At 40.8% G+C, this 24794-nt stretch overlaps 1 protein-coding gene across 1 annotated transcript; it reads right to left on the reverse strand.

Annotated features, from left to right (window-relative positions):
- Positions 1 to 770: 770 nt before the first annotated feature.
- On the reverse strand, positions 771 to 18437 carry GFPT2 (glutamine-fructose-6-phosphate transaminase 2). The gene is made up of 19 exons (XM_071443299.1): positions 18247 to 18437; positions 13664 to 13771; positions 12920 to 13018; positions 12130 to 12255; positions 11495 to 11553; positions 10857 to 10991; positions 9361 to 9422; positions 8062 to 8141; positions 7664 to 7781; positions 6790 to 6953; positions 6177 to 6272; positions 5981 to 6078; positions 5518 to 5638; positions 5191 to 5348; positions 4940 to 5054; positions 4213 to 4340; positions 3410 to 3577; positions 2816 to 2977; positions 771 to 1624 (listed from the first exon to the last, which is right to left on the reverse strand). The coding sequence occupies exons 1-19, from the start codon at positions 18251 to 18253 to the stop codon at positions 1580 to 1582; spliced, it is 2049 nt and encodes a 682-aa protein (XP_071299400.1). The 5' UTR covers positions 18254 to 18437; the 3' UTR covers positions 771 to 1579.
- Between the last annotated feature and the right edge of the window lie 6357 nt (positions 18438 to 24794).

A 24794-nucleotide genomic window follows, 5' to 3' on the forward strand; every position in this document is an offset into this window, starting at 1 on the left:
CCACCTCTCCTAGGACTGATGAGAGCTTTCATTTCTGTGATTTCTGTTCTCACAGATTAATTTAGAAAAATGCATCTGTAATTTTTTAATAAATCACTTTAATGTCACATATAGACTAGATTACCTTAATATGCTTTGATAGTTCCACTTTTTAATATGAAGGGAATATTAATTTTAGATCAAGAGTAAAAGGGGCCTTTTCATCACTTTCCAAAACATGTTAGATACAGAGTTACACATTCTTGGCATTTAGGTCAGATTAGTACTATATTTTTTGTTACAATTTTGGTTTTATTATGTGGTAATAAAAAGTACTAGGGCGGTTTCCAGTAAGTAGCTGCTATTATAACAAGCTGGTGTAACACTTTCAAGCTCTTAACCTGAGTAAACATTCAAACACCTTCATTTAGAACCAAGCCTGCACAGGAATATCAGAAACTTCACTAGTGAAATAGTTGGTTAATAAAATGCAGAAAAAAGAAACCCTATGCTTTCTGGCCATTTGGAAATAAAAACCAAACAAATGAGCACAGAACTTCTTGTGTGTGTCCAGCTTATTTTTTTGCAGGTTTATAGATTCTCCCCTACTGCAAGTTGGTTCACAGCTATCAAAGTGTGTGCTTTTGCAAATATATATAGTACTAAAATAGGACTTTCTTCAGATCTGACATAGAAGTCATCAGGTTAAAAAAAAATCAAAACAACAAAAATGAAACAAATAAAAACCCAAACACACATACACACACAAAAAACCAAACCACATAATAAGAAGAATTATATAATCTTTTAATTGCATTGTCATTTCATTGTACCCTCTTCAACAAAAATATCACTTGAAAGACATCCAGTTCCCTTATTCTGTTGCACTATACATGTTATGCAAATAAGAGCTGGGGTGGCATACAAAACAAATACCATTCTGGCTTTTCAAAACAGTTAAAAGAAGCAGAAATTGAAAACATAGCTGGCAATTTACAGCCAGGGCAGAACTTTGCAAATGACTGGTTAAATATGAAACACAGATGCAACGGGGGAAGGGAAGCTGGGAAAGAAGAGAGGGCAACAAATTTCCAGTTTGAGGCTGAAGGAGGAAAATCCCTAATGACTGTACAAAAGTATCAACACGCTCAGTATTTACATTCTGAGCATTACCAATGTTACAGATAAGCAATGTACTAAAAAAATAACTTAAAAAAAGCTATACAAATTGTACTTATAAATACTATATCTTTGAAACTAGTTATGTAGTGTAGGCTAAAAAAATGTTCACAGTTACTCTGGAGAGAGCTGTATATATATATATATTGCACAGTAAAAAAGTTCATTCAGTATACCACGTGTAAACAATTTTTATCTTCTTTGGTAATTTCAGGACTTAGAGGAGTATTTGCTGTGAGCAAAAGCACTTGGGTACAAGGCACATCAAAAGCTTTTAAAGCTGCAAGATAAATCCTTCTGACACCTTCCAGTTAGCACTATCATTCTTTTTAGAAAAAACATTTACCTATCAATTCAGAACAACACATTCTACAAGTATAACTCAGAGTCTGGTGACAAAGACATCAGCTGTTCATGGCTGTTACTCTACAGTAACAGATTTGGCCAAATTTCTTGGGAAGTCCACCTAGAATGAAGAGACAGGCTTTCAGTATGGCAGAGTAATACTAACAATTCTACATTTGACAGTTCATTTAGTGTGCTTTTTCTGACTTCCTAATGAGTTCTGCTTGATTCTAGACACATTAACACACACAACAGGCTGTAGATCTGCAGATAATGACTTGCAGCTTGCTGCAGTGTGATGTAATACCCTGTTTCAGCTATCCCAGTTCCTCCCTCAGGTGTGCCAACAACGTCCCCCTTCCCCTCCCCTTTGCCCCCTTGCTAAGTGCTGTCCATCAATCTTAACATTCCAGCAAGGGCATAGTGTGATTGATGAAGTTCAAAAGATGCCTCTCAGCCCTGGCACCATTGGCCTATCCAGGTGTCACTTGGCCCCTGAGACTTCCCCCCTCCTACCTGGTTGGTGGCACACCTACCCCTTCTCTCCCCCTATCCCCGGGCTTAAAAGACACAGGGACCAGGCGGTTCTTGGTTCTGCTGGAGCTGTTGCAACATTTAGAAACCTTTGTGCTAGGAATAAAGCTCTGGATCCAACCCTCCAGCAGGACCCTTTTCCTTGTCCTTCACCATCGCCTAAAGCCTTTCCACCAGAGGCAAACCCGAGTTCCTGCTTGCCTGGACTTGTCCCAAGCGCCAGCTGCAGTACCCAGCCAGCCAGGGGTGTCTCTGGGCTGAGACCACCACAGCTGCCACCTTTGGTCCAGCAGCAAGGCCAGACGAGCCAGGCACGTTCCACCCGGCAATGTTGGGTCTTAACTCCAATAGCAGCTGAATTCATCTGTGCTTCCAAAACCCTCCTAACAAATACATATTTGTTCTGCACAGGATACATCTCCAAAGCAGTCATCATTGTCAAAGTGATACATCAACAAACCAAGGTGTACAAAGCACTGACCTATTTTAAGTACAATATCATATTTTGAGATTAGGTTCTCTGAAAAAGTCCCAATTTGCACTCTTAACTAACCAGCTAAAGAGCTTTATAATTTTTTTAGAAGGATACTAATTAAAAAATGCAAAACTGAAGAATTGGCACTGAAATGTCACCTCTATAATCCCACTCACTATGAGATTCACTGGCTATTTTCATAGCTAGTTTAGATATGCCATATAACTGGGTCTCTCACTTTACACTGGTAGGAGGAAGTTCAAAACTGCATAAAAAGGAGCGTTAAATATAGAAAATACTTACATCATATCCTCTGAGAACAGCCAGGTGAAATGAAAGTAACTGAAGAGGAATGACACTCAACACTCCTTGAAGACAGTCAACTGTATGAGGCAGCTCAATGGTTTTGTAGGCAAATTTTGAGCTTTCAGTGTCTTCTTTAGAACACAGAATGATTGGACGACCCTGAAAATAAATTTTTGCATTGTTATGTGAAGAGATAGCCTCGACCTGCTTTGAAATATTGTTTACAGCATGTCTGTATGTGTTTGAACACACTCAAGTAGCTAACAAAGGCAATGCCAGTCTTGCATAATGGCTCTTGACTTTTGCTATATTGTAAGATTTGAATGTTTTCACCCTGTAGAGTTTAAACATTATTCCATTAGCTTCAAAACAGAAAGACCCCAAAACAAACAAGCCATATGAAAGCAGGTTTCACTACTGATATTAACCTGTAATAACAACCTGCAATGCAGATGTAGCATCTTATTTATAACTTAATAATTAACAATAATCAGCAGTACATCCCTTTCCAGGTGCACAGCCAGCAGCAGTGCAGTGTGCACCATCTCTTTTCCTATGACACAGGAGAAGTGAATCAGTTGAACACTGTACCTGCCGAGCAGTGACCTGTTGCAGGGCATTCTGGCACTTGGTGAAACAAGGATCCTTCATGATCACCATGATAACAGGCATTTGTTTATCTATTAGGGCCAAGGGCCCATGTTTCAGCTCACCAGCCAGGATACCTTCTGAGTGCATATAGGTGATTTCTTTGATTTTCTAAAAAAAAGAAATGCCTCAAGTTATTACTAAATCAGCTGAGAAGCAACAGCCACAAGAATCAAAACACCCAGGCTGTGCCTCTGCCACTTCAATACATCTACCCAGTATCAAGTATTAGTGAAAACACACAGGTGGCTGCTGGGATTTCTAGCAGGCTGTGGCAGCAGCAGAGCTCACCCACACATGGAGTAACCAGAGGAATTTTAGGAACCAAACACCCAGCACAGCCTTGGCTGCAGTCTACCTTTAACACACCCAACTCCTCTGAGCAATGGGCACGTGTCCATTTTAGCAGGATGTTCATAACATAATTAATGACTTTCATGCATGAGCATCTATTCTCAACATTAGCACATTGCATTTTTTTGATGTTGTTTTCAAATGGGTCAGCAACTTAAATTGTTAGTTTCTTGGTTTTAAATAGACTAATTAAACACTATGTTTATGATGTGAAAGAAACAAGAAAGTGGTATCAGATCCAGGTTCACCTTATGTATGTGTTTAAATGCTTCTAGTTATAAATAGTTTTTTTGCGGTGGAATTAAATTGTAATGAAATATTAGAAAAACCATGTTGCAGAAGGCATAAAATCTCATTTTAAATGATATCAAAGAATATTGAGAAGTTCCTACCAAAGCTCCTTCCAGACACGTAGCGTAATTATACCCACGGCCCATAACCAGCAACGATCTCTGTTTGTACAGTTCAAGAGCCAAATCATGTATCTTCTCATCCAAGGACAAGACTTCTTTAATCATTTCTGTTGAGGCACAGGAAAAGAAAATCATTTTTTTTTAACTGGAAAAAATAGTTCATTTGTACTAGAATGTTCTAATTATCTAATAGAACAAATACACTTAATGTAATTCAGCCATTAACTTAGCAAATTTGACTGCAGTTTAAGGATATTTTCTCCAGCCTTACTTACAGTAATAAATTTAAAACAACTATTGGTTTAAGCAGTGCTCATACATCCCATTTGAATTTCTAAAGGAAGTTGTGAAATATCCATGTAAAAATCACCTTGAATTAGTTTCATTTTATCCTGATTGAAAGTGGGAGTTTTTAAAAATTTCAAACCATGAAATTAGGAGATCAAGTAATATGTCTCATACAAAACTACCTTATTCTAATTAGAAAACCCAACCCCTGAAAATTCCGATCTTCCTGCCAAGTTTCTTGGAAGAGCACTTGTGAAATTGGCAAACAGTGCAGAAGTGAACAGTCCATTTTTCTCATGTTGTTTGCCTTTCAGGATGAGGGGGAGAGTGAAACTTTAATGAGAAAGAAATATCCCTGAGAAGTATTTTACACTGCCAACATCCCCTACGCCTCCTCAAACCCAAAATATCAATATACCTGGCAATGATTTTAGTCCACTTATGATTTCCTGTCTCCTTTTCTGCAAGGAAATTCTGTCTTCAGACATCATTAGGCCAAACATTACAAGAGACACGAATTGGCTGGTATAGGCCTGCAGACAAAACAAAACATTTAGCAGCTAATTCTGCAGAGAGTGAATATGGTCTCAGTTTGAAGTGCTGCAATTGAAATTTGAGTTGTGTTCCACAGGGCTGAAGGGGGAAAGTCAAACACTGAACAGGAATTACCTTTGTGCTTGCCACACCAATCTCAGGCCCTGCATTGATGTGCACACCACAGTCAGTCTCCCTGGATATTGAACTTCCAACTGTGTTTGTGATGCCAACTGTCAGAGCACGGCGTTCTTTACAATACCTCAAGGCCATCAGTGTATCTGCAGTTTCACCTGGAAAACATTCACACCTTCACTTCAGGTTGGCAGAGATAATAATGATTCCTGAAAAGCATCAAATTCTACACAAGTGTGTTCTAAATATCTGTACTCACACATATATGATGCAAAGTGCAATGGAAAGCAATCTTAGAGCACTCACTCAACAGCACATGCAGCTCACCTGACTGGCTTATAAAAAAGCACACATCATCCCTGAATACAGGTGTGTTTCTATCCAGGAAGTCACTGGCAAGTTCCACCATCACTGGTAATTCAGTTAATTCTTCCAGGACTTGTCGAGTCTGTATTCAAGCAGAACACAGTATTTGTTAATATTGCCACCCACTAACATTTGGACACTGCACAAATCAGAGAAAATCTAAATGAATTCTTATTAGAAAAGCTGGTAATTACAACTCACCAGAGCTTTAAAAGCCAAGGTGGAAAAAGTTAACTTCTAGCATGGTGTTTAATGGCATTGGAGCATTAATAAAGAATGTGGCACTAAGGAAAGCTAAATAAAAGGGTGAGACCCCTCAATGAAAGACAAAGGCTGAGACAGAAGAAAAAGCAGATGAAAAGCTGTTGTCTGAAACCCGAGCAAGTAAGTTATAAATGCATTTCAGCCAAGGCTGGGAACATACAGCCACTGCAGCGTGGTAACTGGTCCCACAGCCAATAATGATCAGTCTTCGGCATCTTCTGATTTCTTTCAAATGATCCTTCAGCCCCCCCAGCAGAACTGCAAACAAATAAACACACAATGGTGGTTTTCATTTTCTAGATAGCACATTAACAAATTTCAAACTTAGTGCAGTTTGAAGGACTGTTCTCCATTACCTGTGCTGCTCTCAAAGTTCACCCTGCCTCTCATTGTGTTGACAACGGATTCTGGTTGTTCAAAAATTTCCTTTTGCATGAAGGCACTGAAGTTACCTGTTTATAAAATCATGACATGGCAATGCTTAGGTTTGTTATTTTAAGTCTATTCCAGTTACAAAGAGAACTTTTAAGACTAACTTGACTGTGTTAGCCTAAATAAAACCTTAGAATAGGCAAGAAGAAAGGAAGGATGGATAGGTCACTTTATTTGGTTGGTTCCAATTCCCCATATTGACAAGGTAAATAAATTCCTTCATAAGGAAATGCTCCCCTTCAATTCTTAATTTATAGTCAAACTTTGCTAATAACTACAACATGTTAACACTAGTTACATTTTCACTAGATACTGGAATGAATAGAAGTATCTATGATTTTTCCAAGGCTAAAATGGATAGGGTCCCAGACTGCCCATTCTCTCTTGGTCTCAAAACTTGAAATTGTCAGATCCCAGTACAAACAGCCTGAATAAAAGGCAATTGTCACATCAAATTAGAAGTTTGCTGCCTCGTCTACTACACAAACAGTAACTCTCCATTTTTGATGATACTCATTTACAGATGTTTCAACCCACCCTTCATGATTTGCTGCAATTCCATCTGCAAGGTCTGGATGGCCCGGGAAGGATCATCACTAGCTGAACGCTCCAGGCGGTGAATCGAGAGCTTCCCGTCAGTTACAGCTGCAATGTCATCGTCTTCTAAGAAAATCACTCTGTTGGTGTGCTCAATGATAGCACTACAGAGAGAAAAACAGAAGCAGGACAAACCTGACATGTCAGAATTGGCAATAGCAAAGCAATTAAATGTGCCACAAGAGCTCTTCCAGCCTTGCTTCACTCTTCCTTTAGGACAGAACTGCAGACAGAGCCATCCTAAAGGCAATGGCTCCATCTGCTGCTGCTCCTGCACTCTCACAGCAACCCACAGCAGGAGGCTCAGCAACCACTGCATCCATTCCTGCTGGTCTGAAGATGCCTCCCAGTGTCCTTGATGGATCCTGCTACAGTCCCACTCTTGGTCTCTCTCTTCCAAGATAAATGTGTGCCTGATGTCCAGGTTCCTGCCCAGTTTGGAACCACAGCACTATTTTCCTCCTCCAATATCTGAATTGAAAACATCACAACCCCAACTAACCCATGTTTTGCCCAAATGCTCAGCTGATGAGTGTCCATTTGTACCCAAATCACTTTCCTACACTGGATGTATTTCACATAGAGGTCACAAATGGCAGATATTGCACTTATTTGCAGTTCAAATGCTGCTGACAAACCTTCACATTTTTCAAGCACCTGAGCCTGGGGGCTTTCTGATGTTACCTGGATTAAAAAGCTCTTCTTTCAGAAATCCATTGTACAAGAGCAAGGCATCTTAAATTTCCAGAACTATCTCACTTTTAAACAAAAAAAAAAAACAGTATTTTCAGCAAAGTTGAAGTACTTTTACTACCTTGCATCTGAAGCAAAGAAGAATTCCACTGCCTTATCCCCAACAGCATGAAGGCAGGTTGAGCTGTCCAGTCTTTTCATTTGGGAGTTGCAGATGTTCTTCACGTTCTCAATGTTGCCTATTAAAGAAATGAGACATTCTAAATACAAACTCAGTTCTGTTCAGTTAAGATTACAGACTATACAGGTTTAGGGTATCACAGTTACAGAAATAGATTGAGGCATGGGACTTTCACATGAACTACACATTCAGTAGTATAAACATATCCCCAGCCAAAAAGCTATTTGGGGCATCAGCTGGTAGTTTTATGGTACAAAAACCAATTAACCTAATTTCTAATCATAAAGTAACAGTAATTTTAGTTTTTAAAAATAACGTATTTTGATTCATCCACTTACATGTTCTATACAAAACTGGAATCTGTTCAGTTGAGAGCTTGTACTTGCTCCTAACCCCAATGAGCAAAGGACTCCCTCTCCTAGAGAAAGGAAAACACAAAGTTTATAAAGAGAAATGTGCATACAAAGAAGTTACCAGACATCGGTGAAGCTGAAAAGACAATATCCCATCCAGCTTCCTAAACAGGAAGAGCCTCCTTCAACCATGATCCTAAGGCCATTACATGGCAGCAATTCTATAAACTTGGTTCTTCTGTAAGATGCACCAAACATTATTATATAAGTAATTTCCATGTGCCTTAGTGATTCTATATCTGTAAACAACATCCAGGTAGAGGAAAATGTGAATATATGTGAATAAATGTGAATATGAACCTGCTGTTTTCTTTGCAGTAATCAGAAAACATCTTAGTACAGGGACCAATTTGAACCAAAGCTTACTTTGCCTCTAAAGTGAGACAACAGTAAGCTCCTGTGCTCTTTAGAATTGAAGTACTGTTACACTCTTTAGCCTTTCAAACTCAGAAACATCAACCATCCCTACTGCACCTCTGAAAATGTAGAATATTAAGATATTTTTTAATTATATGGGTTACATGTCACTGAAGACCTTATTAAAAAAATATCACAGGAATAAAAGAACAAGTCACACTCAGATTACAAGATTAGCGTCTCTTAAATCCCTCAGCCCTAAAAACCCAAACCTGAACCACATATAGAATAGTTCATTTCAGAAGATGTTCTTCAGTTGGAGTGATGGTACAGCTGGCTTTTTCAAAATTTTAATGTAGTCTTATTTTAGACCACTGAAGCAATGGGCTTTTGGGTTGTAATATAAAACAGTCTTTATTCCCATCACTTGCTATTTTAATCACTTGCTATGTCACTTGCTATTTTAATATCTTTACATTTCCTGAAAGTTGTTTTTCAAGTCATAAATAAAAGTAGAACTTAACACAGAAAGACACCATAAATGCTATGACAGCTATGGAACTCTATTTGTGTAACCTGTTACTATGATGGTCTTTCAGCCCACATGAATATACTTATCTCAGTCTTTACTCAATGAGAACTAAAAGTGAACAATATCCCTTCCCTCTCCCCTTTTTGATAGAGGAAAAATGTTAGCATGCTCTTAATACAAATTTAGAAACACAAGATACACTGAGATTCTTTATTGACTCACTGATTTTGGTTAATTAAGCACTTTAAACATCAATATTTTAGTATCTCTAAGAGGCTGGCCTTTTTTAACCTAATAAAAAGCATGCATTATGTATAAAATGGACTTTTACTAACCTGGTAGCAACAGCTTCACCTGGGTAATGGATGCTCTTGAAAACCAATGCAAAAGCACCTTCCTGGAAACCATGAATACAAAGGAGAAAAAAAAAGATCCTAAAGAACTTATCTCAAATAGTTGCATCTCATTACAGTGAGGCCCCTCTCTGAAGAGGCACTGAAGGAGCTGCAATCAGGAGTCTCTTCCTGGAGGGCAGGCTGCACCTTTAAAGGAATTGGCCATGGAGCAGAGCAAGCTGACATGCACATTAACGGGCAACAGGAAGTGAGCACTTAGCCTCTCTTTATCAATAAAACAAATAAACTTGAATGCAAAGGTTATGAAAATGTCAGAGATGCTACTCATAATCAACATGAAGATTGTTAGACATTTACTTTCAGTAAGACCCTTCAATTGGAATTTTACTTGTAGTGCATTACCATGCAGTTTAACTAAAAACCTGGAGTTACTATTTCTAGTTCAAGCAGCAAATTCTCATTAATGTATTTCAAAAACAAAACACCAAAAAATCCACAACAACAGAAAAAAAAACCCAAAAAAATAGAAACAACTCTACAGCACTAACACAGCTGGCAAACTCCTGGAGGAAGATTCCCAAAGCAGGAGCCAAGCCCCCCACCCTGCCAGCAGGACAGAGATGGTGACATCCCCTCCTCCATTCCCAAGCCCCCCACCCTGCCAGCAGGACAGAGATGGTGACATCCCCTCCTCCCCAGGGCTGCACTCAGAGCACTCTGCCCCTGTTCTGGGGGCAGGGGAATCCTCCCTTCCCCTCAGCTCTGGGGCTGCTCCCTCTTGACCCACACAGGCCCTGCCTTGGTGTGGATTCCAGCCCTGCTGCAAGGAATCCTACAGAGCTGCTTTAAAGAGGAGACTCAGAAACTGCAGGAAGGGGAGGGAAAACATCTGCCCAGAGACTGGGGGAGGAAACAAAGCCAGCTTTCTCCAAGTTTGCAATGCATCTATCAAAGTTTTTAAGCATTCACATACTGAGTAACAGTAGATTCCCACTTCACAGTTTGGAAACCAGTCCAGCTTGTTAGATCTATTTCCAAATAGGAGAGCCAAGGCATTGGCCAAACTTGAATCACAGCAGTGTTTCAACACGATCAGAATAACCTTTAGGAACACACTGCCATTTATGAGAGATTTTAACCCCAGAGGCTCCTATTACTTTTTTTTTAAATTAAACCACTTCATTAAAAAGCTGTGTTAACTTCTTGCTAAAAACAAAACAAGAGAAAAAACTGAACAAACAAAACCCACTGCTACTGCAATTTAAAGATTTAACAGTGAAAAGCCTTTGAAGTCTCCAAAATTTTAATCTCATTTCTTGGTCTATTAAGCATTATTTAGAAGCCTAAAAGTGTTATTTGCAGCATCATTCTAAGAACTCCTGCACAGGACCTCAATGCATAAGGTAGAATGCTAAAGAGCCCCACAAGTATCTTATACTGTTGTACAGGGGGAAAAAAAGTTATTTCCCACTTACCAACTGTTGAATAACTCTCTCTACCAAGGCTGAAAAACTGGTGTCTTCACTCTCTCTGTTGTCATACATGTACTTGATCAGTTTGGGGATTGTTTCTGTATCTGTCTCAGATTCAAATTCATATCCTTTGCTCTCCTGAAATATCATATAGAAGAGTAAGAATTGTGTCCATCCTCGGGCAGCAAACACTGAAGAGTTTCTCAGCTGCCTCCCACCAGAAACTGCAGCCAGAGCTTGAAGCACTACATTGGACCAGTGCATATAAATCACTATAGATAAAATACAAGGACTTATGTTATAGATACTCTTTGGGAAATGCTGGAATAGGACCCATAGTAAGACTTGTTTGGCATCTGTGAAGCAGCAAGAGACAGGAAGGAGCCCACTCCACACCCTCTCAGAGAATGTCAGCACAAACTGCTACTCTGCTCATAAATACTTTGCATTTAGGATTACAGGAACATATTGCACTTCACCAGCTCCTGAGTATCATTATTAGGCAGACCCTTTCACACAGCTTTGTTATAGATGATATCAAGAAACTTGAATTCATTTTCCACTGAAGCCATGAACAACATGATGGTAGTTCGGGGGAGTATTAATTTTCTAGTTTTAGAATTGAGTTGCCACAGACTCACCAGAAATTTTCTCAGGTCCTTATAGTTTGTGATGATTCCATTATGGATGACAACAAATTCTAAGAGAAAAAAAAAATAAATATATATATATATTCATGAGCAACAAAAAATTAAGATATTTAATTCAGAACGCAAAATTACAAGGGGAAAAAAAGCTTAGAATGACACTTGAAACCACCTGCTATAGCTTTCAGACCTACAGTTTATCACAACATGGACAACTGCAAGCAGAAGCTTACAAATTCTGAAAGTATACAAAGGCAGTTCCAAATTATTGAGAGAGTTCTAAACTACACCTAGTAGAGCACCAGGCAAAGTGAAGAATGCTATGAAATCTCCCTTTTCTGGACCAGGCAATATTGACACATTTATATTTTCAGTCTTATCTTTCAAAACAAGAATGTTGTACTTCAATTAACTTGCAATTTTCAGAAAACAGATCTCATTAATTTTTAGTGTTGCTTTAGTGTCTGAGAAGAGGCTATTTCATTTTAAACGTGTCTGAGCTAAATAGAATGGCAACAGCTTAGCCCTACTATCAAAAATAGATACCATAACAATAAGAAGAACATTTGTGCTCTGTGGATTGAATCATTTCAGATTTGTGTGGTTCAAGTGCTGCAGAGATTACGTACCATTCCTTTTATCTGATCTCTGAGGGTGACTGTTTATTGCACTTGGTGCTCCATGGGTCGCCCAGCGAGTGTGAGCAATTCCAAAATGTGTTTCAAAATCTGTTTTTGAATCCAGGTCATCTTGTTCTATACAGGAGAAATTCAGTTTACTGAATAATTAATATTGCCTCTCTCCCTCTCTCTCACACACACACACAATTAGTAAAACACAAAGACAATTCCTACAGGCAAAAATCTAAAAGTTATCTTCTGTTTTTTGGGGGTTTTTTTAAACCATTTGTTTTCTTGACATTATACTTCAGAAAGTTCAAGCTACTGTGATTAAAACCTTGTTTGCCAAGACATGAGCATTTTTAGCCACAGACAGGCTAACAGACCCCATTACTACAAATTATAATGTAAACGTATTAAAACACAACTTCAGGCTTTCACAGATGGAAGCACTGCATAAAGCAGATTGTGATGACAGCCAGCTGCTTAAATGGCCATAAATTTTGTCAGAGTGCATGTTTCAGCATTTCAGCCATGCAGCACAGAAATCACATGAGCAAAGAGCCAAAGGAGCCCAGGTTTTGAACAAAGGAGCAACCAAAAGAAGGGAACATAGACTGACAATTTCACAGTGCTAGATCTGAAAATCAGCTTGCTTTTTAAGTGCAGATTTGAGGGACACAAAAAAATTAGGATTTCCCAATGCAGTTATTGCTGATGCAAAATCATAACTGCAATTTTATGGTCAGATAGTATCTGACTGGGAAGCCAAAGTAAAGGAGTCATTTTTAACACTTACTGTACAACTCTTCTTCCAGGGCCTTTACTTTTCCTCTTTTCTTAACCAGTTTGATGAATCTTTCTTTATCTTCATTATTATTTCCATCAATTGCCACTCCTACAGCAGAGGACACAGTCATAAGTGTTACTTAAGGCATGAAATACACTAGAATGAGGAAAAGGCTGAGAAAATACACACAGGCACACACCACTGAAATTAGTATTTTAAAATTACCCTTTAAAGGGATATAGTTGAAGTCTGTTGCTAGACCTGTGCATGTTCAAATGAAACCACATCAAGTCTATATCCACTGCACAGATTAAAACATACATGAGCCATCTCAAATTGTATTTGACAACAAACTGAAATATTTTGCCTGATGAAATGAGCTAACTCAAATTTAAGACAAGTTTAATCTTCCCCATCCTTCACATACACAAAAAAGGCTGAGGCACAAACTACACAGCCCTGTATAGAGATCTTTTTCCACACCCTGTTTGTTTTGCTTCCATGTGCTAACCTCAACCATCAGCTTACATGTACAACCTCAGCCATCTAATTACAGAGCTAAACGCCCAATTCTATGTCCTTTTCTAAGGAAAGCTGTAGCACTCCAAGAATCAAGCTAATTAGTTCTGATCTGTTAATCTGTAGAATAAAGAAAGAAAAATCCAAGAGGCCAGACACTGAAAGTACCCAAAAAACCCAAAATGGAATGAGCTATTGGTTGCTAAGATTGATTTGTTGAGTTGGTTAACATACCTGCAGAGTCATAGCCTCTGTATTCCAGTCTCTGTAATCCTTTTATCAGAGTTTCATATATTTCCTTCCTAGTGCGGGGCACTCTGTAGTTTAGATAAGCAAAAATTCCTGTTTTAAGAGAAAGGGGGAAGGAGGGGGGAAAGAAGCAGAGAGGTTATTTTAAAAATTTGCATCCCTTCAGAGTCACTCTTTCAAACTAGTGTCAGGGAGAAGTCCTAGGGGCACCCAACCTCCCATTTAGTACAATTCCTTCTAATGCATTTTGAAATGAAAGAATTCAAGTACAATAAAGGACTCAGAAGCCTAATTTCAACACAAACTTCACTGGCGAGTTTCACTCTCCTCATGTTACCCCCCAAGAGTTAAACAGTTAGGAGAGGTAAAAAAAAACTTCTACTTTTCACGAAAACCACAGCTGAAAATGGGAACATTGTGATCTATTTCATATCCAGGCATTCAAAGAGGGAATATATTCACCAGTACTAACACAAGGAGACTTTTGTAATCCAAGTCATGGCCTTAAATACCCATGGGTAGGTACGAGGCACAACATCTATTTCTGAAAGGCTCCAGCTTAATCCTGTATGCAACAGCCACTTCAGCAGAAAGAGAATGGAGAGGCAAACACGAGGAAAGGGCAGAAGTCAATGGGGTAGGACAACAAAGGAACAAAACAGAAGGTACAAAACAGGGTCACCCACAACACGAGCACTCCCCCTGCGCTGCCTCAGCACAATCCCAAAGCCAGGCGGGCACAGGAGCCCCGGGCGTGCCCCTGTCAGCTCCTCCAGAGCCCTGAACTCACTCCTGATCCCTCTCCTCTTGAACAGACCAGGCAGAGACCAAGAAGCAGCTTTTTCTTTTTTTAGTTTGGGGCTTGGTTCCCCACCCTAATTTTTATTTATTTATTTAATTAATTATTTAAAGTACACAGGCATTTTTATTAGAAGGGTGTTTGGGATGTCGTTTTATCTTTAGAAAAAGGTGTAATGAAAGAGTCACCTGCAAAATAAAACACAGCCATTCCTTTTCTCTGCCTACTGCTCTTCGTGCCACTCTGGTGTTTATATGGATACATTAGGCCCTTTTATTAACTCTTGCAAATCTGTACCCCAATAAAGCAAAAACAACTCATTTCAGCAGTTTCTCCGAGCAACAAGTCAGGACTGGAGACTACAGTAAGAAAAAACCCCAGCCTTTAAGAGCTCTACAGATAAGCAGTTCAGACAAGTGTTTTAGATAGAGAAGGCCTTTGTTTGAAATTTAACACCCTCTTCCCCCTCAATTAAGGCTTTTGAACTGTAAATGGCCATGGTGAAGAAGCTGTTATAATGATATACCAATAAATCTCCCTTACAAATATTACTGTGAATTTGGTTACTCCACTGGTTTATAAGACATTAATACTGTTGATTTGACAGTGAGACAAAGAGAGTATTACATGTGCCTCTGAATTTATTTTGGAAAGATTAAAGGGTGGATAATACTTTTCTGCTTCAGAAGTGAGATTTATGAGAAGCTCAGCCTAATTATTTCTAGTGCATCCAGCATTAACGGAGACATTAAGACAATAGTTGCATTTAAGGAGGTATTTGGGAATTTGAACTGCTTGATACTGTTCTTCATGGATGCTTTGAGAAATAATGCCTCTGGTTATAAGCAGTCACTTCAGACTGAGAGCCTGTTGATCATTTTTCCAGACAGATATTTACCGTTCTCTGGCACTAACCACGGACCTCAAAAGCAGCATTCAATTTCTTCAATACGAATTTCTCAACATCATTCCAAAATATTGCCACACCTCATTTCAGATCCAGCTCTACTTTCTAGGCCAGATTTCACAATGAATTGGAGCCTCAGCATCCTTGTATGTTCCATGTGGCATCTTTCACTACACAGAGCTCCAGGAAGAACCTTCCTCTGGGACCCTCCCTACAATGCTACCAGTGTGCTGCAGTTGTTAAAAAGATCCTTGTTTCCAGGGAATTGGAGCTGCACTTCCACACACGTGCATTAGAAGATGCAGAAGTCACCAGAGGCCATTTAAAATAAAAACAATAGCTGCAGTCTGACTTCAAAGAACATGTTATAAACTCTTCCAGTTAAGGGAAATAAATCTTACTCTAAGCACTGAGAGTAACACTTTTGCTAGTACGTTTCTGTTTAATGATTTATCCACTCACGTATTTTTTCCCTCCTCAGTCATCATTTTGGCCAGATTTAAAGCACATTACTCAACTCATGTAGAAACAACTTGTGATAAAGATTCCTTGTATCTTAATTCTTTCTGGAAGCACACCAGTATGACTGAATCTCAGTTGAATCATCTTATGATAAGAGTTTTGTGATGCAACCAAGTTCCTTTATGATGGCCTCCCCAAGGTATTAGATGCCATTACCAGATCTTGCTTCCTTAAGAAGACTCAAAAACATAAAATCCAGGAAAAGCACCCAAGTGTTTTACTAGAGCATTGTCCTCTTGATCTGAATGCTAAATCTAGTTTATAACTTTCCATAATCACAGTTTGCTTAGAAGGATGAACTAGGTCAATAGTGTATGGCTTACCTATAGAAGCAGATGCTAGAAACAGAAAGAGAAGGTTGCTAAAACATAATTAAAACCAGCTTCAATCGCATGCAGACACTGAAAGCAAGGCTCTCCCTTTACATGCGTATCAAGATTTTAGAGCTTCCCTTTTCAAGATTACAAGTAGAGCAACAGAAGGAAAAGTAAATTGAGTATTTTTTGTGGGAAAATTCCACAAGAACTCTTGCAATTGCAAGACTTCACCAAAATCAACAAGGGGGCAGCCTATACTTGAAGTTTGAACAAAATTATTTACTTTTTGAAAAATAAAAGGATACCTCTAAGCACATAGTTGATGCCAGAAACTTAGCTTTGAAAAGGTTTCAGCTTCATATCCTGATGAAACTAACTTTGATTTAAAAGAGGTCATCAGTTTAAGTGCATCTTGACTTTTTTTTTAAACCCTGAATACTTTTGCTTGAATACTTTGGCTATACTGTTTTACATGTGAGAACGATAACATCTTGACTTTGCTTCCTTACGAGCATGTTTATAGCAGAATTTATGACCCGTGTATTTTCAAAACATAAACCAAGGGCTATAAATCTTCACGTGCTACCTGAAGCCAAAGAAAACACAATAGGGTCCATTATCAGCACTTAAACCTGGAAAGATATGAAAAAAATAAAAACAACAACAAAAAGGTAATTTCAAAATTGCTGGTTGCAGCCTCTAGAACTCCTACAGAGATCAGCATAGTGGGCTGGGGAATATTGCTCATGGAAACAAATGTAATATAAAAGGTTTCTAAATGCTGATGGGAAAAACCCTTGCTCTACTCTCACTTACCCTTGATGAACTGCTGCTCTTTGCCATTTCATACTGAGTCACTTGCTCCACCCCAAGCTGGATGTTCTACCGAACCCCTTGAACACTGCTAACACCCTCACGTCCCAGTCAATACACAGCCCAGACATGCAAAGCTTTTTGTATTACCATGATATGTCTCAGGGCTTGCCATGGATACCCCAGGGTGGCTCAGGAACTGGGCCAGGTCTCTCACCTGGAGGGGTTTTGTTTAGAAGACACCGAGTTTGTCTCATTGATAGTGATCTGTCACGTAGGAGCTCACACAATAGCAGCTGAAACAGTATCACCTCGGCTTTCCATTCGAGTGAAAGAGGATTCCAGAGCTCCTTGCTCCTTTTGAGGTTACCATTAAAAAGGATGAGCAGGCAAGGAAAAGATACCTAATTCAGAAAGTACAATTTTGGGAGCAGTAACCCAGCTCACTATCAGCCTGCGTCCCACAAAAGAGGTTTTGTTGATGGCGACTAAGTACAAGTGCGAAATTTTCTACTTTCATCAGACCTGAGAGGAGATGTCAGGGAAAGATTTGCAAAGTTTCACCAAACTTTCCTCCATAACCAAATAAAATCGCGTTAGCAGCTTCCGAACCCACACTTTGATTTCCATCTGATCTGAAGTGTATCGAAGCAATTGTGTACACGCTATAGGAATTATCTTTCCATGTCATCTTTATTAGAAAAAATGAGGTGAATAAACTCACAACAGCTAGGAATTAAGCTCCTTCACTGCCTTTGTTTGAAAGCCACAAACTCTCCCTTATCGCTGCAGCTCGGAAGTGAGTCACGATTAATCAATCCCTAGTCCCGGATTAGGAAAGACAGAGCCCAGCGCATCCCGTGCATCAGAGGCAGAGGGACCAGGAGCAGAGGTTAACCGGGCACCCCGGGCACCCCCGGGCAGCGGGAACGGGACCATTTCCATCCCAAGACCCGGGGACCATCCCAAAACCCGAGGACACGCCGCCAGGCACGGGGGGCTCGGGGAGAGAGGAACGGAACGGGGATCGCCTCTCCTCGGGAGAAGGGCCGGGCCGAGGGGCTTCACCTTCACCTGCCGGGCGCCCCCTGTCCTTCCCACCCCCCCAAAAGGATGCAGCGGGGCCAGTCCCGAGCGACGCTGCTGGGCTCGGGGACAAAGCCGCCCTTGTCCCTTGCTGGCCGGGCTCAGCCCGCGCTCCGTCACTCACCGCACATGGTGGCAGCGCACGGTCCCTCCCGCTCCCGGCGAGCGCGGCTGACGCCGGGCCGGCCCCGCCGCCTGCGGCTCTTATGCTCCGGTTACGGGGCCGGGCCGGCCCTGCCTGCGCCCGCCCCTGGCCGGGGCCCCGCGGGGGCAGAGCCCGGGGTTGGGGCAGAGCCCGGGGAAGGGACAGAACCCGGGGGGGACAGAGCCCATGGAAGGGACAAAGCCCATGGAAGGGACAGAGCCTGTCAGGGACAGAGCCCAGGGAAGGGTCAGAGCCCAGGGAAGGGACAGAGCCTGGCGGGGACAGAGCCCAGGGAAGGGACAGAGCCTGGCGGGGACAGAGCCCGGGGAAGGGACAGAGACCCGGGAAAGGGACAGAGCCCGGCGGGAGCGCGGCGGATCCCGGCCTGGGCGGCCCTGCCGAGCTCCGCGCACGGGGAATCAGTCACGGAGCCATTAGACTCGGGAAAGACCTCCCGGATCACCAAGTCAAGCCTTTGAGCGATCACACCTGGTCAAACAGAGCACTAAACGACATGTCCAATCATTTCTTCAGCTCCTCCAGGGATGGGGACTCCACCACCTCCCAGGCAGCCTGTTCCAATGCTTGGCAATCCTTTCCTTGGAGAAATTCTACCTGGAGTCCAACTCCAGCCTTCTCTGGCACAGGTCCAGGCTACATCGTCTAGTCATGTCAAGACAGGATGAATCCCATGTCCACCTCAGGCCTGCTCAGGGATTTTCAGGGTGACAGGAACCCCAGAGAGACCTGGCTGTGTGACCATGGGCAGCACAAGGAGCAGTTTTTGTGCACTGATTCTGGTTTTCCACCTCGCAGTGCCATGAAGGAACAGGACAGGTCCATCCTGCCAGGGCAGCCTCTCATGGAGCTGGGCAGGGGAAGGTGTCCCCTGTCCTCCAGCTACAAGAATGGACAGACACACAGCTGCACCTGCACAGGCAGGACAGGGAGCACCTGCTCCGTGCTGAACATGGCCACCAGCCTCACCTGAGGGACAGCTTCAACTCCTGCTCAGCCCCTGTGGTCTCTTCCATGTACTTGGCAAGAGAGAAACTGCTCAGGAGCCTTGTCCAGCTCTGCCTCCTGGTGCAGGCTCTCTCCTGGGGCAGGCACTGCAAGGAGCAGGAAGGCCACAGCCCCTGGCATGGGGTCAGGTCTGCAAACATGGCCCATGCAGAGCCTCGAGCTTTATCTTCTTCTAAAGGAACTCATCTCAGAGAGCTCCTCCAAACCAAAGGAATGAATGGCGGCTTTCAAAAAGAGTGCCTTGCAGCACACTTGGATTGACACAGAACACAGCAGCTGAAGCCATTATTCAAAGAAACATGACCTAAAAATACACAAAGTTTTATTAAATAGTTTCTTCTTCCTTATTAAAAAGTACCAAAATATTTTATAGACATGATCCCAGTTATGTCATAGAGTTCTTGAAATTCAAGTGCGAGGTGCCTTATTTAAGCTAGAATTTAATGGCTCTTTTCTGCTTGAATTTATTTTGGAGGTCATTTTCTACCTAAAGCAGTGATTCCCTCAAACTGTCACTTTTTGTTTGATGGAGAAGTTGAATGAATAAAGATTGGAACATTAACATTTCAGTTACAAAAAAAAACTTTTTGTGCCAGTTTAAGAAAGAGAAACTTTGTTTCAATTTTAAAGTAAAAAAAACTAGGTTTAAAATATTTTCGGGTCATAAAGTTAAAAGCCTTTAAATTCTCTTTAAAATTAGTTTATAAAAATGCATAAATTAAGTGTATTTTTCACTTAATGTGTGGACAGCTATGCACACTGTGTTCCTTAAAAACCAATATTATTTTCCTTCCCCCAGTCTCCCAGAATAAGACCAAGCAGGCCCGTGATTTGTCACCATTGCAGTCCCAGCTCTGTCACTGACCTGCCACATGACATCAGGCAAGTCATTTTGACACTCCATTCCAGTTTTTCTTCTCTGTTTAGGTAACTGCTCCTCCTCTAAAGTAACCTCTGATCTTGTTTCCCCAGCCCAGCCTGAGTGAATAGGGACATTCCTAATCACAGCTCTGTGTGTTACATAGCATTGCTATTTATATTAAATTATATACAATAAAGGAAAACTTCTTATTTGCTCCTTGTGCGGCATTTCAACTAATGAGGGACACAGACAGTAGGAAAGATACCATTTTTTTTGGACATCACTGCAATACTAATTGCCAAAGATCACGAGTTAGAGCCCAAAATTCCACTCATGCAAGACATTTCATGTTTCCATGTGACATTCCCAGGGAGAAAACTAAACAAAATGAGATTCAACTGCTGGGAAGAACTGCATTAATTAGTGGTTAATGCATCACCTTGATAACTTATCAGTCAACACTTCTCAGACACATCTCTCTGATGCCATTTGTCTTTTTCATGACTTTTTGGAAGTGCATTAGAGTGTACACTAATTCTTTTTACTAATGGGTTTGTTTGTTTTGAAGAACAAGTGCCATTTTATGGCACTTAGATGAGATGATCAAACTGTTCTCATCTCACAACTTCTTAAACTCTAAAAGCCAAAATATTTTGAAGTATCACCTACTGTATTCAGCACAATAAGGATCCAGAAATTCTGCCATACTCTGGAAAAAATGCTCTTCTCATGAGACCATTAAAAAACCCAAAACCAAAGAGAGCAGTTTTGACAGAGAGTTTGCAAATTGAAGGTTGCAATTTTCCTGTCACGAGAGACAGGCAACTGATGAGCAATAAGGAGGTCAAGGGGTGCAACCTCCCACTAAGGTCTGAACACAAACCTGAAGGGGCACCCAAAGGATCAGGAATTTTTGCCCAGCTACATCTTTCTCCTTTTTTTCTGTCTTTACACAAGTGATCAAAAATAGAAGTAGGAAACAATGGGGTACAGGATGGAGATCTCTGTATCCCTGTTTTAGTGTCAGGTAAGGAGGAATTTGCCTGGAGCACCAATAGGCAAAGGCGAGGGGCAATGAAAATCATGTGGCTGGAAAGAGGAGGGATTTGTGTTTAGGCTCCCTCTGAGCCTAATGCAGATACCAGTTCTCACAGCATTTATGATCTGCCCTGAAAAGCAGCCATCAGCACTTTAAGGACACCTATTTCAAACTGCATTTCCATACTCAAGAGGCCCAGATACATCTCTGAATACCTTGTTCTGGCCCTTGACACCCATGGGGACCAAATTTCCTAGTGAGGAGTTCCAGTAGGTTCCCTTGTCTCAGGGAGTGAAAAGACCAAATCCCTCTCATTAGTAATCAGGGGCAGGAAAAATGTAGTGGATGTGAAGTGCAAGAGGGAAGAATTGTGATAAATATACAAAAAAAAAAAATTAGGAGGAGCAATCATGCAATGAACAGGCCCCAGAGGGTGGCTTATGGCCCTTTCCCTGGTGACACCACTGGAATAGACCCTGTCCTGTGGGTCACCACTGAGTGACCTGTGTGTGGTGTGAAGGACAAGGGGTGACCAAATGGCAGTCCCTTCCAACTCCAGCACTTCCATGATTATGACTGGGTTATAAAACTCCTTTTAAATTGCCTTTTTGAACTGCTACAACATTTTCTGAGAACTAATAGCCTGTCTCTAGATTCATATTAGAATGCACAGCACAAGTTCTTATATTAACAATGAAATCCGTTATTTTAGTTCATATTATATATTATTTTAGTTTATATTATATATATATATAATATATTTAACATACATACATTCAACATATATGTATGTTAAATATATATATATTTCAGATACATTTATATATTACGTATTACATATGACATAATTACATGTAATATATAAATACATAATATGTTATGTATTTATATATTACATGTAATTATGTATTATTTATTTATAGATTTCTTGCTTCAAAATGTGGAATTTGAGAGCCTAAAAGCAGTGATTGTACATTACAGATCATCATCCCCCACAAGTAGGCTTCTGCACTTCTGCCATTTTTATGTATTACTCCAAATAAAAAATATTTAAAACATGGACAAATTCTGAACATTCTCATCACCATCACTTTCATTTTAACAAAGTGGGACAGTGTTATTCCCTACCAAGGCTCTCAGGAATATTTGGGCTGACAGCTTGGTCTGGATCTCTCTGATTTCTTCCCAGTCTGATAACAGTGACTGCTGTTAACCAGGAGTCACTCCAGTGGCACTGAATTTCACCCACAGAAAATATAAAAAGGAAATGCTGACCTTGCTGGCACGTGAAGAAGGTCAGGCTGAGCTTCAGGACACCTTCTGCATCCATCTCAGCTCCACAGTGGGTTTGGAAAACAATCAGCAACGGTTTTGAAGTGAAAACAGCAACACCCTTCTTCTGCTGAGAGGTTCAAAAGAGAAGAAAAAAATGTTTGCAATTTTGATGGTTCTCTGAGTGGAGGTGTCAACTAGCTGCTCACCTAGGATCTGTGTAGGGCTAAGGCATTGGTATTTTCAGTTTAAAAGTACGAAATAGTAATCAAGAGCTTTTAATTTGAGACCAGGGAGAGTTAATTGTCATTTGTCACTGTCAAACAGTTGACTTTGAAATTATAAAAATTATGTGTGGTAGGAGGAGTTACACACAATCAATGATTCACATTGATAAATATGAATCAACATCCTACCTATGACTGAGGATTAAGTAATCATGATTTAATTCAGTGGTGGCTTTTCAGCTGAATGTCATGAGGAGCATGTGTAATGTAAAACCAGCCCAGCTATTTAACTGGATCTTAAATACTTTAAAAAACATGAAGGCACATTTAATAATAATTCATCTAAAGCATTGTGTTTTAAAAAGCAAAAGTGGTTTCCTGAGGTTTTGATGTAAATTCCTTATAACAAGAGCTGCAAATAAATCAATGGTGTCAGAGAGAAAAATAAATTCTTGGAAAAGTCTGTAGATTTTTCAAGCAAGCCAGCTTTCAGTGCTGGATTAGTTTTCTCAGCATATTGTGTGGTCCTTCAGGTCAAAAGTGAGAAATGCTGACAGACTAAAACAGATATCTGCATACCTGCCCTCCCCTGCCCCATTTGTGGGGATCAGGTCCATCTACTCATTATTTTTCATAAATTTGGGATTCTCTCAGCTAACATGGAGTTGGAGGGAGCAAAGCCAGCTACTTACAATAGTTGCAGAAAGCATGCCCATGTGAGAAGTCAAGAAGCTTAAAATCCAAAGATGAAAAAAGCATTGCAAGAAGAGAATTTTCTCCAGTGATGTCAAACATGGCTTGGCTGAAAGTGTTTGAGCAAGGAACTGGTCAGAGAAACAAAAAGCTGCTGCAGCTCCTCCATCATACCCTGCACAGGCCACAGCATCACCTCTTTGTCCCCCACTGAAGGAAAGCCTCACTCTCCTTCCCCAGTCCCTGCAGACCCCTCCTGGCAGCAGCCACCCCCTGTGGGCAATAATTCTGCTCTCCCCAGCTGCTCTGGCTCACCCAGCACCAGGGAGCAGAGCAGGGTGAGCTGTAACTCCTGCACTGCTCTGGGGAAGTTTATTTCTAAGCATATGAACCTGGCTTGCTATTTTGCTAAGAACAATTTCATTCCATTATTCTCTCAATTTGTTTTCACAGCTTTAATGCTTCAAGGATTTATGCTGGCCCTTGAGAACAACACCTCTGAAGCTAGAAAATGGTTTTGCTGCTGGCTGCCCTCTGGGTTGCCCTTTAAAGAGTTCTCTGGCAAGAAGCTTCTGATTTTGTGAACAAAACCCTGTTGTTTTGCAGAGCACATATCTACACTCTTCCCAAAGCCAAGCTGAGTAACAGTCCAATTTTCTCCCCTGTCTCACCCCTAACATTGTTTCTGTCACCAGTGCCCAGCAAAAGCTGCCACAGCAGCAGCTGGAATGAGCTGGAGGGAGGCAAGGTGCTGGCAATGGGAGGCACCTCCAAACAGCCCCAGTTATCAGCAGCTCCGGGCTGAAAGAAAACAAATCCAAGTTTCTAAAAGCAGCCCATATAACAAGAGGCATCTGGCTTTACCTCACACATTCAAATCTATTTGTTTTATCTATCCTTATCCCCAAATCCTAATCTGTCCCTATCCCCAAATCCTAATCTGTCCCTATCACTTCCTTCTAGTTGAGATAGGCATCAAAGGATTACATCCTGGGAACTAAAACACCACCTCTGCCCCCTTTTCTCCCATTTGTGATTGAAATAAATAAATGAGGGGAGCCAGATTAAACTACAACAGTAATATTTTTAGGACTGGTGTATTAACACAACTTCAGTGCTACTATTTATTTTAGAGGAGGATGAAAGTAAAGTACCTTAAGTCCAAACACAGGTAACCAGGCATTCCCCAGCTTTAATAAATAAAACCCAATTATGATAGATACGTGATGCTGTTGTTTAGCAACTGATACAATATTGAACACAACTTTTCTCACAGGTGGGTTATTTTCTGTCCCAGAGTCACAACTATTCTGATGATGTCTGCTCTTGCCTACAGATTCTATATTTCTCTTTCTGAGCTTGACACAAATCATAGCTACAGCTTCTTCAAGTTGTTTTTCTAACAGCT

This window comes from Agelaius tricolor, unplaced genomic scaffold (assembly GCF_023055355.1).
Source record: "Agelaius tricolor isolate 1412-34295 unplaced genomic scaffold, bAgeTri1.0.p SCAF_18, whole genome shotgun sequence".
NCBI classification, from domain to species: Eukaryota; Metazoa; Chordata; class Aves; order Passeriformes; family Icteridae; genus Agelaius; species Agelaius tricolor.